Here is a 21,034-nt window from a genome sequence, read left to right as displayed (position 1 = left end):
TAACTCGACGCGTTTTGATTCTACATCATTCGAACTTGATTATTTTTAGCTATCATACTTATTCGCTCTTGTACGAACAGAGCTACCCCATTCTTCCTTCCTTCCTGCTTGCCGTTTTGAAAAGTCACATGCCCTGAAAATTTTGTTCTAATCTTTGATATCTTTGGAAATATGTCTTATTGACATCTATTAGTCACTTCCATTAACCTTTTACTTATGCCATTAACTAATTTAGTTTGTCACAAATGCTATACACATTTAAGTAAAATGACTTCCATTTTGCCTTTTTATCGATTTATTCCCCCTTTGCCCCTGTTAGTTGGTGTTATTTTTATGCTTGTACGCTTTGTCCCTCCCTGTCCCAATCTGGGTATCATTATCAGAGTAGTTGCCCTAAAATACTGCCATATCCTTTTGCTTTGTACACCTAACTATCTTCCCTTCTGAGGAGGTCCCTATTTAGAACCCTATTTATTCGATTTGGCTAGACGCTGATCCTAACACAGTACAGTTAAAGCCTGTCGAACTGAAGTACCTAGGAATGGCATCGTGGCCCAGTGGTTAGCACTGCTGCCTCACAGTGCCAGGGTCCCTGGTTCACTTCCAGCTTCGGGCAGCTGTCTGTGTGGGTTTTGCCAGGTGCTCTTGTTTTCTCCCACTGTCATAAAGATATGCAAGTTGGATGGATTGGACTTGCTAAGTTACCTGTAGTGTTCAGGGCTGTGTGGGTTAGGTGCGTTAGCCATGGGAAATGCAGGATTACAGGGATAGGTTAAGGGGATGGCGTCTGGAGGTTTGGTGTGGACTTGTTGGGCCAAATGGCCTGTTCACACATTGTGGGGATTCTATATTTCTATACCTCCATGATCAGTACCAAAACTGATACCTGTGCACCACGATCTGAAACCCATTCCTCCCACATCAAGCTTTAAGCCACACATTTAACTCATTTATTTACCCTGAGTGAGTTTGTCCATGATTCCGGAGGTATCCTGAATTTATTATCTTTGAGTTTCTGCTTTTAGCTTCTAACTGTTCAAAATTTTTCAGTAAGGTATCCTTTCCAGACTGATCAATGTTTCTGATACTAACAATAATGTTCCCAATGACATATGAAACCATGCAAACTCCATCTCTCATCCTGGCAGCCATCTGAAGCTGAGCCAGATCATTGACAACCTTGGTATCATATTTGACCTGAAGACTATCTCTAGGATTGTCTAATTCCATGTTCATAATGTTACCTAGTTCCATGGCAGTCTCAGTTCATCTGAAACTCTCACTTCAGCATTTGTTACCACGCGACCTGATTTTTTTCCAATGTACTTTAGGTCAGTCGCCCACATGCTATCCTCTGTAAAGTTGAGGTTTCCCAAGGCTTTGTAACTATTCATTCCCTAACTTGTACCAAGTCCTGTCGCTTCTGTGCTTGGTGACTTACATTGACTTCTGGTTAAGAATTTAAATTCTTATTCTTATTTGCCAATCCCTCGGTGATCTCACTATAGTTATAATCTCGTCTAGCCTATCAACTCCTGAAATATTTGTGATCATATCTGGTCTTTTGACTGTCTCTGATTTTCACCCTTCCACTATGGGTGGTCATGATTTCAGTTTCATGACATTCTGGAATTCACACCCAAAACTCTTCTTGGCTGTCTTGACCTCTTTCTTTCACTATGATACTTTTTAAAACCTACCATTTTGTTTAAACTTTTAGTGATCTGACCTAAATCTCATGTGACTCAATGTCAAGCTTTATAACACTCCTGTGAATTGTTGCGGGTGGTTGTTACTTTTACAAACGTTAAATAAATGCAAGTATTAGACTATGCATTCACTGCATGATGATGTTTAAGGCTTGCACGTGAAAGGCAGTGGAAGTGGTTGTGTAGTAGTAATGTCAGTGGACTAGTGATGCAGAGACTCCTGTTCTGGGCTATGGCACATGGCACAATCTCACAATAGCAGATAGTAAATTTGAATTAATTATAATCCTGTTTGAAAAGCTGGTCTAATGGTGCTCAAGTGACTATTGCCAATTGTCATAAAACACATCTGGTGCACTAATGTCCTTTTTAAAGAAGAAAATCTGTTATTGCCACCCTCTCTGAACTACATGTTACTCCAGACCCAGAACAATGTGGGTGGCTTGTAACTGATCTCTGAAAAGACCTAGAGAGTCAATCAATTCAATGAAGCCACATCCCATCAAGAATAAAGAAAAAAAAGGAACATTTGATTCCCTGACCAAATGCAGCGAGACATAGCCAATACCAGTTTTGGCTGAGAAGTGACAAGCAGCATTCATACCACACCGGTGTCAGGTAATGACCTTCTGTGACAAAACATATCCAGAAACATTCACTCTTTCTATCAGTTGCTCAGTAGCAACAGTGTCTACCATCTACAAAATGCATTGCAGAAATTTACAAAGGCTCCATTGACGACACCTTCTAAACACATGATCACTATCACCTAGTAGCACAAGAGCAATGGATACCTAAAAACACCACCATCTGTGAGCTTCCCTCCACGCCACTGACCATCCTCATTTATAATTATAGCACCATTCCTTCAGTGTCACCAGGTCAAACTCCTGGAATTCCCCCACTAATGGCATTGTGGGTCAAGGTCTAGATTAGAATGGTGCTGGAAAAACACAGCAGTCAGGCAGCATCCGAGGAGCAAGAAAATCAACATTTCGGGCAAAAGGGTGCCTACCTTGAAGAAGTTCTCCTCCTCTCTCTACAAGAATGTCAGTGACTTTCTTTCTCACTACAATCCCCAGGTCATCTCCTCTGCCCTGAAGCTCTTCAACCATTGTGGGTCAAGAAGGACACACCACCATCTTCTCAAGGGGCAACTTGAGATGGGCAATAAATGCTGGCCCAGCCAATGATGCCCTTGTCCCTTAAGTAAACAAAAAAGGTTTCATTGGAGAAGATGCCAGTAGAAACTTAATGTGCTTCAACATGATTAACATTATGTAAATCCAAGGATCTATTCCTACAGTTATTCTCCAATTATCTTTTCAGTTTTTTTTATTATGGATTCGTTCTAGTGAATGTATGGTACATTTGACATATGCATGGATATAGTAGTCCACTTAAATGGATGAGATCTAAATAGAGACTATTTTTCTTCTTTGCCCCTACGTTTGTATTGTTAGCAAATTTGCTCAGTATTCAGTGAGCAGCTCTGAGAAAATTCTGGGACATGGGTTTGAATTTTTTAACTCTTCCCCTCTCCTAGCCCTTGGAATGCGCTCAGATATAATGGATGTGCATTAGTAAAATCAGATAGCACTGAAGAGAGCACCATACCAATTCTTACTTGCCTCTACTGGAATTTTACCAATATCAGGGTAGAGTTTGAGGCAGCTTGGCTGTTCTTGGACAAATTTAGGACCTTAAGTGACCACGTAAGTGACTTCTGCTGCAATTAATAAAATGATGGCAGGGAATGGGGTCTATGCCATATGGTGAGACCTGACTATGGGGTGGTGTGGTCACTAGTCTCCCTTGTGCCAAAAGCCTCCTATGAAACAGTAATCCTGCTACTGTTTGTTTTTTCTTTGTGCTTCCAAATGCACCTTCCCCACTCCTTTTGTTGGGGCCACTCCCTCCCATTCCTTGTATCAACCTCCAGTACTGTTGCTCACCATGATAAGCTCCTGATGAAGGGCTTATGCTCGAAATGTTGATTCTCCTGCTTCTCGGATGCTACCTGATCGGCTGTGCTTTTCCAGTCTTTGACTCGGATCTCCAGCATCTGCAGTCCTCACTTTCTTCAAATGGATAAGCTGCAGTCCCAGCCTCCTAAGACCAGTGAACTGGTTGCCATCTAATTGGCTTAAAGGTTTCATAGGCAGGATTCCTCCCACATCAGGATAGAGGTCTTTATCCTGAGTAAGTTAGTGGCTTGATGAAGATTCCTGCCATGTGGATCTGGACTCTGTCTTGATTTTTATACTGGAAGTGCTATTGACTTTGCTTTCAACTCTAGCTATAGTTAATAAAATATAACAGTTCTAATTTTTCTGATTGTAATCAGGTCTGAAATGAAACTATACTACATTATTGTTCTAATTAAAAGTGCTAACTACTTCATGCAGTCAGGGTATTTAAAGCAGCCTTGCATGTTTTTGAATCAGTGGAATTGCTGTAAAGTAGGATGTGTCAATAGTTTTTCCACCATACCATGTACTGGTTTCTGGATCAACAAGCAATTTGCTTCTAGCTCTTTCCATATCTTGCTAAATAGTTGATCAGAAGGATCACATAAGCAGCCCCTGATTATATGTTTTAAAAATGTTTAGATTAATTTAGTTCAACAGATTACATTTTATTTTTCTATGCCCTTTGTAACCTCAATGTGACTGAGTATTGATTATATATAATTTCCATCGTGGCATTGTTCAGAGGTTGGTTTCTAATTCTAAGAATTAGATAGTTGAATGTATTATTTTGTGTCATTTTATTCTTACTAATACTCGATATGCATGGATTTGCGTTTGGTTCATTTTGAGTTGACTACCTTTTTGTTTCTCTAGGTATGCAGATCCCCGATGATAAAGAAAAATGTACAAGGTAGGAGTAATTCTGATGGGTTTAGCAACGAGACAAATCAAGTCGTTTCATCCTCTGCCCACAAAGCCGACTTACTGTCTCTAGTGTATAGAGTTGTTTTGTTTCCAAGTTAGATGACCTCAGTGCTGATGACCAGGAAAACTAGACAGGTAGGGACGAGCAAAAAGCAGCCAAAGCAATGCTATCATCTTGTTGGAGTCAACAATGTTAATAAATAAAAATGTAGCAATTATTTTTACATGGAAAGTAACGATAACTTATATTAATTGGAAAGATAGGTGCAGTAACCATTGTAGAATTTTCTAAATCATACAGCATTAGCAATTGCAAGCTACAAATGTAATAATTATATGAATTGAATTACCTTTGATATACCAGTTACCAATGGAACCTGATTAATGTTCCTTTAAAGAGTAAAGATGTATGGTACCATCTTTGTTTCTGAAAATATTATAGCTTGAAGAATTTAGATAGGTAGATTGACTTGTTGGCTGAGTTTGGTGTTGAATCAGACCTTTTGGAAGACACAATGACATTTATCATAAGGTATGATAGTATTTATTGTTATTTTATTTGATGTGTAACATCTTGGTTAAAACACAGACAACAGCAGAACTCCAGAGGTGAAGTGAGAGTGACTGGACTGCTCTTGGCAACAGGGCAACACACAACTGTGCATGGCATTAAGGAGCCTTGGTAAAAGAGAAGTCAATGGGAATCGGGAACTTTGGGGGAAACCTTCATTAGTCGGAGTTATATTTAGCACAAATGAATATGGTGGGTGTTATCGGTTGTCAATCATCTCAGCTCCAGGACGTCACTGCAGTACTTCCTCAGAATAGTAACCGATGTCTAATTGTCTTCAGCTGCTTCTTCTCTGACCACCTTTCCATCAACATGGACCAAATTATGTATGTTTGTTAGTGATAATACAATACTCGGCACTGTTTGCAACTCCTCAGGTGCTGAAGCAGTCTTTGTTCTTGTGCAGCAAGACCTGGATAATGTAAGCCTTGGGCTGATAAGTGGCAAGTAACATTTACATCACGCAAGTGCCAAGGCACTAATCATCTACAAATTGAGAGAATCCAACTATTGCATCTTTATGTTTAATGGCGTTACCATGGCTGAACGTTTCAGTATTAACTTTTTAAAAATTTCTGTTGTGGGACATGAGTATCACTGGCTGGCCAGCATTTATTACCTGCCCTGGACACCCTTGAGGGTGGGATGATGGGCTGCCTTCTTGAACCATTACAGTCTATGTGCTGTTAGGGAGAGAATTCCAGGATTTTGACCCAGTGACAGTGAAGGAACGGTGATCTATTTCCAAGTCCTGATGGAACATTCTAACCTAAAAATGTTGACTCACCTGTTCCTCAGATGCTGCTTGACCTGCTGTGCTTTTTCCAGCTCCACACTTTATCAACTCTGACTTTCCAGCATATGCAGTTCTCACTATCTCCAAGTCAGGATGATGAGTGGTTTGGAGAGGAACTTGAAGGTGGTGGTGTTCCTATGTATCTGCTGCCCTTGTCCTTTGAACACCTGGAGGGTGCTGCCTAAGCAATTTCTGCAGTACATCTTGTATAAAATATACTCTGCTGCTACTGAGCATCAGAGATGGACGGAGTGGATGCTTGTGGATGTAGTGCCAATCAAGTGGGCTGCTTTGTTCTGGATGGTGTCAAGATTTTTGAGTGTTTTTGGAGCTGCACTCATCTAGGCAAACGGAGAGTGTTCCATCACAGTCCTGATTGTGTCTTCTACCTTGGTAGAGTTTACCATTGGTCAGAAACTGAACTAGACCAGACATATAAATACAGTGACTACAAGAGTTAAGTCAGGTACTGGGCATTCACTGGTGAGTAACTTACCTCTTGACTCCCCAGAGCCTTTCCATCATTCAAATGCACAAATCAGGAGAGTGATGGCATATTGCCTGGATGAATGCAGTTCTTGATCATTCAAGGCACAACAGTCGCTTGATTGGTATCCCATCCAGCATCTTCAGCATTCAATTCCTCCATCAGTGATGGATAGTGGTAACTGTATGCAGGATGCATTGTAGAAACTCATTTTGTTTCCTTGAAAGCACCTTTCAAATAGTGACCTCTACCGCCTAGAACAGCAAGGACAACAATTACATAGAAAGGAACTTGTAGGATGGTACTCCTAAGTAGCACACCATTCTGACTTGGAAATATATCACTGTTACTTCGTTGTCACTGAATCAAGATCCTGGCACTTCATTACTAACACCACTGAGTGTAAATGTATTAAATAGACTGCAATGGTTCAACCAAGGCAGCACATCACTATCTTCTCAAGCATATTAGTGATGGGCAATAAATGCAACCTAGCCAGTGATGCCTACATCATGTGAACACATTTTTTAAATCCTGTAAGTTTTAGTGTATTGCATTGGTTTACCTATTGGCAGTATTTTGTGAATTGAACATAATAACGTTCTAACTTTTTGGTGATTAAATTGAATTGGAAAGCTCCAAGAATGGCATTCTTTGCTGAAGATTCCAGATAACCACTTTTAATTCATCCTTGTGAAGCAGTCATTAGCACACCTGGCATTGTTTCAAACTGTATGACTTCAAGGCACACACTCAAAGGCATGAGTACGCAGACTAGGCTGAATTTTCAGTCATAGTACCTACTTACTTCTGCATTGCCAAAATCACTTTGACTGTTAAACTAAACTGAAATGTTGTCTGCCTTTCACTATGATTCAGGTGGTACTATTAGAAGAGAACCAGTGTGTTTTCCTGATAGGGAACATTACTCTCTTAAACTGTTGCATCAAAAGCAGATTCATTTGTAATTCTTCTTCCTGTTTTTGTGAGATTTTGCTGAGCATAGTTTTTTTTCACCTGTTCAACAGTAGTGTATTTGTAGCTATTACATTGTGTGTGCAGATGTTTGAATTGTTATGTTTTGTTTGTCCTTCCATGATGTCTCTGAGCAAGTTTTCATTTTGTAAATTCTCTAATTGCTTTAATGTTTGCAGTGATTTATATTACTAAAAGTTCAATAGATTCATTATGTGTATGCAAGGTGCAGTGAATGGCTGAATGGGACACAAAATGCACCTATGAGTTATAAGCTTTGTTCCCATCAATGGGAGCTATCACAGTACGTACTCGTTCTATTCGCTTGAAGGCAGCCTTGTTTGTCATAGAATAATGGTATAAAAATCAAGACATGTCATTTTAAAATATCCAAGAACTTGTTTTGGTGAAAGGCCAGTATCATGTAAACTAGTTTAGCAAATTGTTGAAAAAATGGAAGCATATGTAATATGTGATGAGAGAGCTCATTTGTCAGCATTTGTGCAAACTGGAATAAGTTGCATGTGCAAAATTATGAAAGTCAATAATTGTTTTTAAATTATGTTATTTACATGCTTCATTTGTATAGGGAATTAGGCATTATGAAGTAAGTACAATACAAAATAGAATAATGCAAATACTATTATTTTGAATAAGATGATGACTTAAATTTGGTTACACAATTTTGTGACGTGCTTTCCATATTCAAAAATAAATCAACTCAGTGGTCTGTTACAATTTTTGAGACATTCTCACAAGCTCCCTGGCATAAATATCTGTCATTTGCATACTTCTTGCTGTTTGTATTTTGCACTAAGTTGGTACTACCAAATACCTATCTGTACCTATCTATTATTTCATCCCTTTAGTATTTACAAGAAGTGCAATGTGCACTACACCTTCATTTGTTGACATTGATAAACTTTCCAGTAAGACAAATGGATGATAAGTTCAAAAACAAACTGGTTCATTGGTTATGAGAAGCAAAATAAATGTAGAACACTTCAATTAGTCTATACTTCCTGTAAAAGTACAACATAGCATAGAGAGGATTATATTATCTTGACTGGCAAATGCAATACACATTCTTTGCTTTATTTCCACATGGGTTTGCTTCTCACTGGGAGAACTAAATTCCTAGGTCAAGACCTGCTTTCTAGCAAACTATTGAGGGTCAGTCTAATGTGTTATTTTTGTTATTTTGTTAATTTTTGATGTCAATGAAAGATCACCCTGGCAACTACCCTAATATCTCTGATGAATTAAAATATCTCCATCAAGATAGAAGTGAATGATGACTGTAATGTCAGAAACTGACCTTCATTGTTTGAAGCATGGTAATTGAAATGTTTTACCTGAATTCAATATATTAAAGTCCTTCGTCATGCAAGCACCTGGACCATTTGGCCCATCAAGTCTATCCCAACCTTAAATAATGTTATGGCTGGTCTGCCCCAACTCCCCTTTGATGCCAGTTCTTTCTAGCCCTCAATGCTCTGATATTTAAAAAAAATTGTCCATCTCCTCTTCAAATATCTTACATAATCTAGTTTCCATAATCCTCTGGGGTAGAGATTTCCAGCCATTCACTATTCCTTTGAAGAAGCAATTCAATTGCATTTCGGTTGTAGTTTGGTATACCCTTATTCTGTAACTGTGTTCCCTAGTTTAAGATTCCCTGACTAATATTAACTTTTCAACATCTACCCCATCAATCCCCCTCAGAATCTTTGTTTCAATAAGATTACCCTGCATTCTTCTGAACCCTAATAAATAAATAAATAAATACTGAGTCTGTTTAGCCATGATTAATAAGTCACTCTTTCCAATCTAGTAAACCTCTTCTGAAGTGCATTCAGTGCCAGTGCATCCTTTTTTAGGGGAGGCAATAGTCTGGGCACCAGGATTCAAATCCTGCCAGGCAGATCGTGGAATTTGAATTGAATAAAAATCTGGAAGAAAGAGTCTAATGGTGACTATGAAATCATTGCTAATTATCAGAAAAACCCATCTGGTTCACTAATATCATTGAGGGAAGGAAGCTGCCATCCTTACCTGGTCTGGCTTACATGTGACTCCAGACCCACGGCAATATGGTTGACTCCAAAACCATTATCATCTTAATTACTTGCTGCACCTCCATCCTAATATATTTTACATGTAAAAGGGCATCCAAATCACACAGTACTACACCTTTTTGAATATTTTTCCTCCTAAAGCAAACAAAATTTGCAATTTCCAACATTAAATTTCATCCCACTCATTCAACCTGTCTGTATCGCCTTTTAGATTCCTTATGTCCTCATTACAACATACTCTTCCACCTATTCTTGTATTAGATAATTTGGATACATTACACTCTGTCCTCTTTTTGAAGTCCATTGTGTAGATAGTTAATAATTGAGGCCCTTAGTTTGATCTTAATTGCACTCCACTAGTTGTGTCTTTCCAACTTGAAAAAGACTGGTCAATCCCAATTCTGTCTTGTGTGGTGACCCAATCCTCTAATCCATACTCTAATGTGTCACTCCAATAGTATGAGCTTCTGTTTTGTGAAATAATCTTTTATTTGGAACCTTATCAAATGCCTCTGGAAATTCAAAGATGTTATATCTAGTGGCTTCCCTATATCAGCTATGGTTGTTATTATCCTCAAAGAACATCCACCCATTTCTCTTTCACAAAACCACATTTGATTATATTACGTCTTCCTAAATTCCTATTTTTTTCTTTGATAATGGAGTCTTCTGTTTCCCCATCAATTGGTGTTCGGCTAACTGGCCCATTGTTTTCTGCTTTTTATCTCGCTCCCTTCTTGAGCAAAGGCATTACATTAATTGTTTTCCAATTTGTTGGAGCCCTCTCAGAATTGACCAATGCTTCCATCAATACTTCCATGACCTCTGGAATGACTTATTTTAAAACTCTTGGATGCAAGCTTTCAGGTCCCGGCAACTTGACGCTTTTAGCCCCATTTAATTTGTCAAATGCCTCGCCCCTCGTGATACAGACTGTTAGGAGTTTTTTTTTTCTCCTCTTTGCTCCTTACTTATCTGTTATTTCTGAGATATTTATAGTCTGCTCCATGAAGACCAATACAAAATACTGGTTTAAATTATCTGCCATTTCCTTACTGATCCCCATTAATAATTACCCAGTTATATCCTTCAAGGGTCCCATGCTACTCTTAATATATCCGTAGAGCTCTTGTTGTTTGATTTTATATTTCTTGTAAATTTGCTTTCATAATCGATTTACTCCTTCACTAGCGTTTTAGTCATCCAGTGCTAGTTACAAGTAAATGTCCAGTCATCTGGTCTATCATCTGGTTGTTTTGTATTCCTCTGTTTCTGAATGGATACCCTTACTGTCCACACTTCATGGACACATGGGTGGATCATTCTTCTCATTGATTCCTTCTTTTTGCCTAGAAAAAATTTTAGCTGACGGTTATGAAATATGTGCTTAAGAGTCTACCACTGAATTTCACTGACCTTTATCTTCGTCTATTTTCTGAGCCTGCTCTGGACAACTCTTTCTTTTATATATTTGAGGAGACTGGTTTGAGATCTGAATTGCTCTTGCCCAAACTGAATTTAAAATTCTACCACAATGTGATTACTACCCTCTCAAGGTTCTTCTTACTAAAAGACCTCTTATTAACCCATCTCATCACACATTATTTGATCAATGTAGCCTGTCCCCTAGCAGGTCCTACAATGTACTATGCTAAGAAACAATTCCTAAATTCACTTTACAAATTCATTTTTCTTGTTATCCTTGCCCATCTGCTTTGTCCAGTTAATATACAAATTATATGAGCCATGATGGATGTCATACCTTCCTATGGACAAATATTATTTCCTGATTTATAATTTGTCCTACAATAAGGCAACTCTTTTAGGGCTTGTAGATGACTGTCACCTGTGACTTAATTCCCTGGCTATTCCTTATTTCTGACTTCCCGATCTTTGTCATCCAGCAGTCATGTCTCTAAGTTAGCTAGCAAGTCATATTCATTCATTTCTATTTGTGCTGCCAACTCAATCTTTTCAGAAATGCTGCTTGCATTCAACTTTGATTTTCACTATTCTTACTCTGGTGCTAATTTCTGCTGCGCTCTTTTGCATGTGTTTTCTACACTTCATTATTGTTTGCCTTTTCACTACCTTTCATCTCTGCTGTCTGTTTTTTTTTAAACCTTCTTTTCAATTGAATCATTCTACCCCCAATAATTCAATTGAATCCCAATATACAGCCTTTATATGTCATTTGCCAGGACGCTGGCCCCAACTTTGTTGAAATGAAACCCATCCTAGTGAAGCAGCTTTCTCTCTCCCCAGTACTATTGTCAGTGTCTCATTGGACCCTATTTCATCCCCACCAAGCTTCAAACCACACATTTTTTCTCTCTATTGTTATTATGTTATTCTCTAACAGGAAAAAACAGAGTAGATACACAAACTATTTCCATTGGTTGGAGATTCTAGAACTAGTGGCATAGTCTGAGAATTGGGGCTAGACCATTGAAGAGAGATGTTAGGACGTACATCTGCACAGAGATTTGGAACTCTGTATCACAAATGACCATTGTTACTTTTAAATCTGAGATTTTTTTTCTTAAGCAAAGATATTAAGGGATATGGACGAATGGCAGATATATGGAGTTAGGCCACAGATCAGACACAATCTTATTAAATGGAGGAACATGCTTGAAGGGCTGAATGGCCTATTACACTACCCCAGTTTGTATGTGGCTCAGGTAGTCACCTGGAGTTTGTTACATTTGTGGTTCAACAATTTAGCCCCAGATATAATCCCTCTGTAAAACTTCTTTAACAATCCTACCTATTGTCATTGGTATCACTTTAAGTTCCTCTCCAGCCCAAAAACATTGTTCTGATCCTTGGCACTAAGTAGGCAGCACAGCCTTTGGGATTATCTGTTTTGGCTGCACTGAATAGTTGCTGTATTTCCCTACCTGTGGTATCTTATCTCTCCTCCTCCCACAAATTGCATGGTGCTTTGTATCCTGGTGCTGTGGTCATTGTTGATATCCCTGGCCCATCTTAGCTCTTGTCCACATTATTCTGTATCCCATCGCTCTCCCTCAGTCACAGCCTCCTGTCACTGACCACAGACGTCCCAGATTTGACTTAATTAATCTAATGGGTGTGACTGTCTCCTGAAACAGTGTCGAGGTTCCTCACTCCAGCTCAACAACTCTGAACCCAAGTTCCTAGAGAAGCCGATGCTTGTGCAGATGTGTTCACTGTACATGCACTAGTGTTGACCAGATACCATATACTACAGCTGTGACACATTACCTGCCAAGCTGGCTTTATTTAATTAATTAGGATGTTAAATATTTTAAGTGAATATCTTAATTTTACTATTCAGTTGTAATGTTTCTTGATTTAAGTTAGTTGACCAATCAAAAGTGATACAGAGGAAATACCTACCAATCACCTATTAACCTTCAGCTCTGACATGCAGAAACAGGCTATAGGCACTCTGTTGGCTTTTATCTACCACCGCCACTGTCCTCATGCAACTGGGCTCTTCTGTTTATGATGCTGCTGTCCCCATGTTATCTCGTGCTGTCAGAAAAGCCCTGGCCCTTTCTCTCTCCAGCTTTATATGAAACTGCTGTGCCCATGCTCTCCTACTTGCTCTTCTACTCTATGATTTTGCTGCTTTTGCGCTCTGTTTCAGGTGATGCTGACCTGCCCACTCTTGGCTGATTCATAGCTGAGAGCTTCAGTTCCTGCTTTCTCTCCCCCACTGTTTCAGAAGCTGCTCTTCCTCCTCTCTCATGCTCTTTTATGAACTGCTGACCCTGCTGTGTCTCAGTGTTTCAGAAGCTGCTGTCCCATGCCGTTGTGGCTGTTGAGAAGCTACTATCCCGACACTCTCCTGCTCTTTATGAAATTGCTGTCCCCACTCTTTCACCTTATTCTCCTTAACTTTTGAGAGATTACTTTAACTGACGTATTATGAATACTATTTCACTAGGACTGCTGTGTAACAAAATAATTATGGCACCTTTTCCATATCAGAATAGTCAAATATTGCAATGTCACTGGAAATAAAATTTATTGACTGCTAACTAGAATTGTTTTGTTTTTATGATTTTCTTCTTTATCAGTATTATAATTAATATGTTGTTATAATCTGCAGAGAGAACCACAGTGAAATTGAAAGAAGGCGTCGAAACAAGATGACTGCCTACATCACAGAATTGTCGGACATGGTGCCAACATGCAGTGCTTTAGCACGTAAACCTGATAAACTGACCATTCTACGGATGGCTGTGTCACATATGAAGTCGTTAAGGGGGACAGGAAATACTTCCACTGATGGTGCCTATAAGCCTTCATTTCTAACAGAAAAGGTTTGTGTTCTGATTAGAAGTTTTATTAAAAGTTATTTGGTGAATCCTGAAAATGTTAAGAAGATAGCATTTACTTTTCAGGTGTTTTGAATTCTGTCACCTACATCTATTTAACTAAGCATAATGTAAATTTAATGTGGGATGTTTTTCAATTTGTTGAGTTGGAATTACATTTAGTACTCTTTAATGTAGTGTTAACAGTGAAAAACCGAGAAAGTTCTTTGTTTCCATTCTTGGAGGACTGGGGGATCCAATTTGAGCAATGGTATCAAGTATGCAGAAAGTTGGGATGAGTAAATAGGGATGCACAATCATATCTATAAAGTGTAACATTGGCCAAGACAGTTGTAATCCTGTGAGAGGAGCAGAAACTAGGATGGAGAGATTTGAACAATGTGTTTAGAAGATTTTGGTATGTAACTGGGAGACAATGGAACATATAAATTATGCGTCTACTGCTGAGGTGGCATAAATGGTGACATTCTTCCAGGAAAAGAAAATTCCTTACAGAAAAGGAGGCTCTGCACTGCTGTCGTGTGTTTTCTCCATAAGATGCTAATTTGTGTTTCATTTTAATCATCTATTTTAGCTTCAGTTACTTATTTGCTTGGTATTCTTTGTCATCACTCTGAACCCGAGGTGCAAAAATGAAAACTTCTCCTCAGCTTTTCGAAGGATACTGAGAAGAAAAATCCTTATACTGAGAAATCCTGACTGCAGAAAAACATACTAGTGTAGCACACATTTCCAGTTAAATTCTGCTCCCGCCTTTGATCAGAGTCTGACAAAGAAGCCCACCAAATTATTGATTGATGTGCTATTGTGTAATGTGCTCAGCTAGATGGCTTAACAGTCCTCAAGGGAAAGAGCTTTAATATTGGCAAAGATATATCTTTTGTCATGATTTCTGTAATCAACTAAACAGCAATTCATGTTTTTTCTAAACTAATGAAAATCAAGCAACAATCATTTCTAATGTGTGGCTACCTTGTTGAATGCTCCTCTCAAATAGTTCCAAATAATCTGAGCAACTAATTTTTATTGGCCATGTCTTATAGTGTAATTTTCTTTGGGAAAGCTAAAGTATATAAAGTCATTGCTTTGTAGTTGTCAGATGTTCATATGGGGTTTGGGAAAAGATAGATTAAAAGAAGCTGCAATGACCTTCTGAAATCTTGAACACTAAAAACAGCTGTGATTAAATACTTGACCTTCCTTAATTATCTAGAAAATGCATGCTTTGAATATTTTAGTTCATTGTTTAATAAAATAAGTATAAACATAGTATAAAATAAAACACAGCTTAGTATCAAGTAAAACACAGGCAAATTAACCAGGGCAGACTTCCAAAACATGAAACCAGATGGATCCAACACACCACTCTTCTATTGATTACCAAAGATACACCAACCTGGAGTCCCCCTCAAACCCATAGTCTCCCTACCTGGTACAACAACATACAGACTAGCCAAAGAATTCCATCAAAAGCTAAAACACCTAATTGAAGATTCACGGCACTCCATTCACTCCATCCAAGAATTCCTGAATGCCATCAAAGACACCAAGATAGAGGACTAAATAATGGTTTCCTTTGACGTTACAGCCCTTATCACACCCTAGTCACTACTAGGAAAAACAGGATCACAAACACCAGACAGCACCAACTTCATCAGAAAAGACAACATCGCACTGCAGCACTGAAAAATTACAAAAAGCATAAGTAAAATATCTACAACATTTTCAAGAAAAGCGGGTACCCAATAAACACAATCTGCTGATTCCTCAGAAAGAAACTCAAACAATCAGACACAACGCAACCAAAAACTAGAGCCACATTACAGTACATCAAAGACATGTCAGAAATGACTTCCAGACTCCTCGGACTCCTTGGCATCATGGTGGCCCACAAACCTACCAACATACTTAAACAGCGACTAATGAACCCAAAAGATCCATGAGGTATTATCAAACAAACTAACTCTATTACAAGATGCCATGCAAGAACTGTAAACAAACACTACATTGGATAAACTAGCAGGAAACTTGCCACCAGAATACATGAACACCAACTGGCCACCAAAAGACACTACCCACTCTCACTAGTTTCCATAGATACAGACAAAGGAGGACACCACTTTGACTGGGACAACGCACACATCCTCAGTCAGGTGATGCAAAGACAAGCACGAGAATTCTTAGAGGCATGGCATTCTAACCAGAACTCCATCAATAAACACTCAATTTGGATTCAATCTACCTTCCCTTGGGAAAAAAAAACAGAAATGACATCACCCACCTTAAGAAACCAAGAACTAGAAATAGAGAGGGGGGAAGTACCATCAGCCCTTCACCGGAGACTCTCACTGATGATGTTACCTCGTATGGTGACGAAATGTCTGAAAACAAACCTTCAAGCTCACCGAGCTAACTTACAAACTTATCAACCTGAGCTACAAATCTTCTCAAAAATCGCTAACACAGCTTAGTTTTAAAATGCAGGGAAGGAAAATGACAAAGCAGTGATGAAAAACAATCTGGTGAATGAGATAACAACCAAAGAAAGAAGCTACTGTCAATGACCCAGATGCCCTTGTTGGCAAAATCTTGAGCATCCCTAAGGGTAACAGAATGCCCCATTGTCATGGCATCCAATTAACTATGAAGGTGGGTGTTGGTGTCAACCTTAATGCTAGCCAAATGTCAGATGTGCTGAATAAAACTAATTCTGTTAAGTCACACTGTAATCTTGAATATCATAAACAAAAGGAGAAAGTGAGGACTGACCTCCATCTTTCAGCTGGAGATCAGAGCTGAAAAATGTGTTGCTGGAAAAGTGCAGCAGGTCAGGCAGCATCCAAGGAGCAGGAGAATTGACGTTTCGGGCAGAAGCCCTTCTTCAGGAAGAAGGACTTATGCCCGAAACGTTGATTCTCCTGCTCCTTGGATGCTGCCTGACCTGCTGCGCTTTTCCAGCAACACGTTTTTCAGCTATCATAAACAAAAATCTAGTTAAAGCGGAGGTGTTGAGATGCACTTCCATTAGTCTTTGACCTCAGATTTAGATTCCATCGATTGATATCAAATATTAATTTAATGACCTAAATTTGTGGTGTTAATTGTTAAAACAAATCACACAACACCAGGTGATAGTCCAACAGGTCTATTTGGAAGCACTAGCTTTTGGAACGCCGCTCCTTTATCAGCTACCTGATGAAGGAGCAGTTCTCCAAAAGCTAGTGCTTCCAAATAAACCTGTTGGACTATCACCTGGTGTTGTGTGATTTTTAACTTTGTCCACCCCAGTCCAACACTGGCTCCTCCACATCATGGTGCTGTGTTGGAGATGTTTAATATGTTGTCAATAAAAATGTTTGTGTCTGATTTAATCTGTGGTAACTTTGAATAATTTGTGTTTATGTTTACCCTTCATTTATTGGTATAATGAAGTCTGGCTGTGATTATACAAGCTTGGTATTGAAAGTAAAGTGCTTTAACATGCATAACTTCAAAGAGGGAGTGAGAACTGCAAATGCTGGAGATCCGAGTCGAAAAGTGTGGTGCTGGAGAAGTACAGCCGGTCAGACAGCATTTGAGGAGCATAATCTCTTCATCAGGAGCTTATGGTCGAAACGTCAACTCTCTTTCTTGGATGCTGCTTGACTGGTTGTGCTTTTCCAGCACCAAACTCTTTGTCGACAATACATAACTTCAAGTGCAGTTTTAGGAGGATTGGCATTGGTACTACAGTGTCTTTGAGAGCACTTTTACCATTGCTCAATAATGGCCCTTCTGCTTGAATATTAATATTATTTGTAAGTGAGAGTTATGAAAACATATGGAGTCTTACGGTTGTGGAATTGAATAAAGAAGTGGGGAAGTTATGCTGAACCAATGTAAAGCTTTGGTTATGCCAAACCTAGAATACTGTGTCCAGTTCTGGACTGCATGAGGAAGGATGCCAGAATTCTCGAGAGAGTGCAGAAAATATTTAGTCGAAAGGTTCCATGGGTGAAGGATTCTAGTTACAGAGTTGGGTTGGAACAGCTGGGACTGTACTCCTGAGAATGAAAGGTACTGTGGTAAATTGATGTGTTTATTGATATTCCGGTTTTGAATCCTGGCTAAATAGGGACACACACGGCAATTCCTAGAGGCCTGGCATTCAAACTGGAACTCCATCAATAAACACATCAATTTGGACCCCATTTGCCAACCTCTGAGAAAAAGAACCGGAAATGTCACCCACCTTAAGAGACCGAGCACATAAATAGAAAGCGGGACATAACACCAGCACTTCATCGGAGGCTTACTGATGATGTTACTTCGCATGGGGATAAAACACCTGAAAACAAACCTTCCAACTCAGCGAGCAAACTTGAACATGGTTTCAAAGATAAATAGTTTGAATGCATTTTGCTGTCCGTCATAACCCCTACAAACTGAACACCACAAGTGTTGCTTCTATATGACGTTTGTTTTAAAGCAAAAGTTAATAAAGTAATCTGTCAAGTAGCTGTTGAATAGAAGCACATGGGGAGAGTGTTACTCTTGAGTAAAGAGTGCCACACAACTGGCAACCGGTATAATATAAATTGGAGAATTTTAATTACAGATTTCATATAAGGACATAGAAAATATGTTGAACTGTGACTTGAACATGAGAAGAAAGAGCTTGAGTACATCATACACCCCTGGACCATGCGCTGCCATTCATTTACATCATGGCTGACTTTACTATGCTTCTATCCTGTTCCTTTATCCCCTTAGTGCCTATCAGTCAGAGGCTTGAAAATGCTCAAGCATCCACAAGCCTCTGAAATAGATCATTCTTAAGATTTGCAAATCTCACGATGAAGGAGTTTCTCTTGGATGGCACGGTGGCACAGTGGTTAGCAGGGCCAGAGACCCACATTCAATGCTCGCCTCAGGCAACTGTCCCCATGTCTGTGTGGGTTTCCTCCCACAGTCCAAAAATGTGCAGGTTAGGTGAATTGGCCATGCTAAATTGCCCGTAGTGTTAGGTGAAGGGGTAAATGTAGGGGAATGGGTCTGGGTGGGTTGCTCTTTGGAGGGTAGTGTGGACTTATTGGGCCGAAGGGCCTGTTTCCACACTAAGTGATCTGATCTAATCTAATCTAATCTTAATCTCAATCAGAAATGATTTGTCACTTGTTCAAGGACTATGACTCTCATTTCTGGACTCCGTAGTCAGTGGAATGAGCCACCTCTGAAAATTACTGAAAAGTTTTATATGTTTGAATGCGGTCACTTCTCAATCCTCTAAACTGCAGAGAATATTGGCCCATTCTACTCGATCTTTCCTCATAGACAACCTTCTCATTCCAGGGTTGAATTTAGTGTTTCTCTTAATCTGCAAATGAGGGAGAATAAGTTATTAGTTCTTTACGGTAGTTCTTTATGGCGGAGCAGGTAAGGGCTATTTGGCAGTGTCTGTTTGTAGATGCGGTTACATTTGTTTAACTGTTTAAATTTAAAAGTTTTTTTTTAAAATGCGGAGTGGACCCGGAAGCTGGTGTAGCACAAGCTTACCTGAGTAGGTTTTCCCTATAAAGGCACTCAGGAGAGGAACCCAAGGCACTACAGGAGTAAGCAGGTCAGTGCTGCATTTTGCTTGTTCTATTCCTTAGACCTAGTTTTTTTTAAAGGTTACTTTTAGAGGGATGGCAGTGAAGGCAGTGCAATGTTCCTCTTGCAACATGTTTGAGGTGAGGGATGCCATGGTCATCCCTGCTGATTACACTTGCAGAAGTGCACCCATCTCCAGCTCCTCCAAGACCGTGTTAGGGAACTGGAGCTGGAGTTGGATGAACTTAGGATCATTCGGGAGGTAGAGAGGGGTCATAGATCGGAGCTTTAGGGAAGTAGTAACTCCAAAGATGGGTGACAGTGAGGGGGACTGGGAGGAAGCAGCCAGTGCAGGGACCCCCTGCGGCCATTCCCCTCAAGAACAAGTATACCGTTTTGGATACTTGTGGGGGGGGAACGACATACCAGGGGTAAGCAATGGAGTTCAGGACTCTGGCACGGAGCCTGTCCCCGTTGCTCAGAGGGAAGGGTGGAGAAGAGCAGAGCAATAGTTATTGAGGACTCGATAGTTTGGGGCACAGTTTTGTGGGGGCGAGAGAGACTCACGATTGGTATGTTGCCTTAAGGGGGAGGGGGAGCAGCCTGAAGTCGTGGTCCACATTGGCACCAACGATATAGGAAAGAAGAGGGATGAGGATGTTAGGCAGGCTTTCAGGGAGCTAGGTTGGAAGCTCAGAGTTGGAACAAACAGTTGTTGTCTCTGGTTTGTTACCCGTGCCACGTGATAGAGTGTCGAGGAATAGGGAGAGAGAACCGTTAAATGCGTGGCTACAGGGATGGTGCAGGAGGGAGGGATTCCGGTATCTGGATAACTGGGATTCTTTCTGGGGAAGGTGGGACCTCCATAAACAGGATGGTCTACACCTGAACCTGAGGGGCACCAGTATCCTTGGGGGGAGGTTTGCTAGTGCCCTTTGAGGGGGGGGGTGGTTTAAACTAACTCTGCAGGGGCATGGGAACCTAGACTGTAGCTTTAGTGTGCAGGACTTTGAGTGTAGGGAGGTTAGGAACCAGGCATCAATCTCGAAGGAGGGTGCCTGTAAACAGGAAGGTGGCTTGAAGTGTGTATACTTCAATGCGAGAAGTATACGAAATAAGGTAGGTGAACTTGCAGCGTGGGTTGCTACCTGGGCTTTCGATGTTGTGGCTATTACGGAGACATGGGTAGAACAGGGACAGGATTGGCAGTTGCAGGTTCCAGGGTTTAAATGTTTTAGTAGGGTCAGAGGTGGGGGTAAAAGAGGGGGAAGTGTGGCATTGCTTGTCAAGGATAGTATTACAGCAGTGGAAAGGACGATGGATGAAGACTCACCATCTGAGGTAGTTTGGGCTGAGGTTAGAAATAGGAAAGGTGAGGTCACCCTGTTAGGAGTTTTCTACAGGCCTCCTAATAGTCCTAGAGACGTTGAAGAAAGCATTGCGAGGATGATTCAGGAGAAGAGTGAAAGTAATAGGGTGGTTGTTATGGGGGACTTTAACTTTCCAGATATTGACTGGGAAAGCTATAGCTCGAGTACGTTAGATGGGTCGGTGTTTGTCCAATGTGTGCAGGAGAGTTTCCTAGCACAATATGTAGACAGGTCAACAAGAGGTGAGGC

The 21,034-nt window shown here is 40.0% G+C and overlaps 1 protein-coding gene across 7 annotated transcripts in view; it reads left to right on the top strand.

Moving 5' to 3' along the window:
- The window catches only part of arnt2 (aryl-hydrocarbon receptor nuclear translocator 2), a 464,688-nt gene that overhangs the window by 47,269 nt on the left and 396,385 nt on the right, over positions 1 to 21,034 (top strand). For 6 of the 7 annotated variants that reach the window (XM_060853234.1, XM_060853235.1, XM_060853233.1 and 3 more), the window contains exon 3: positions 13,616 to 13,829. In XM_060853234.1, coding sequence (XP_060709217.1) covers positions 13,616 to 13,829 — 214 coding nt within the window. Of the gene's footprint in view, positions 1 to 4,559; positions 4,593 to 13,615; positions 13,830 to 21,034 lie in introns of those variants that run through there. The other variant, XM_060853238.1, reaches the window with a different exon arrangement.

This window comes from Hemiscyllium ocellatum, chromosome 39 (genome assembly GCF_020745735.1).
Source record: "Hemiscyllium ocellatum isolate sHemOce1 chromosome 39, sHemOce1.pat.X.cur, whole genome shotgun sequence".
NCBI lineage: Eukaryota > Metazoa > Chordata > Chondrichthyes > Orectolobiformes > Hemiscylliidae > Hemiscyllium > Hemiscyllium ocellatum.
Note: the sequence above shows the minus strand (reverse complement) of the source record. Positions and strands in the feature narration are given on the sequence as shown.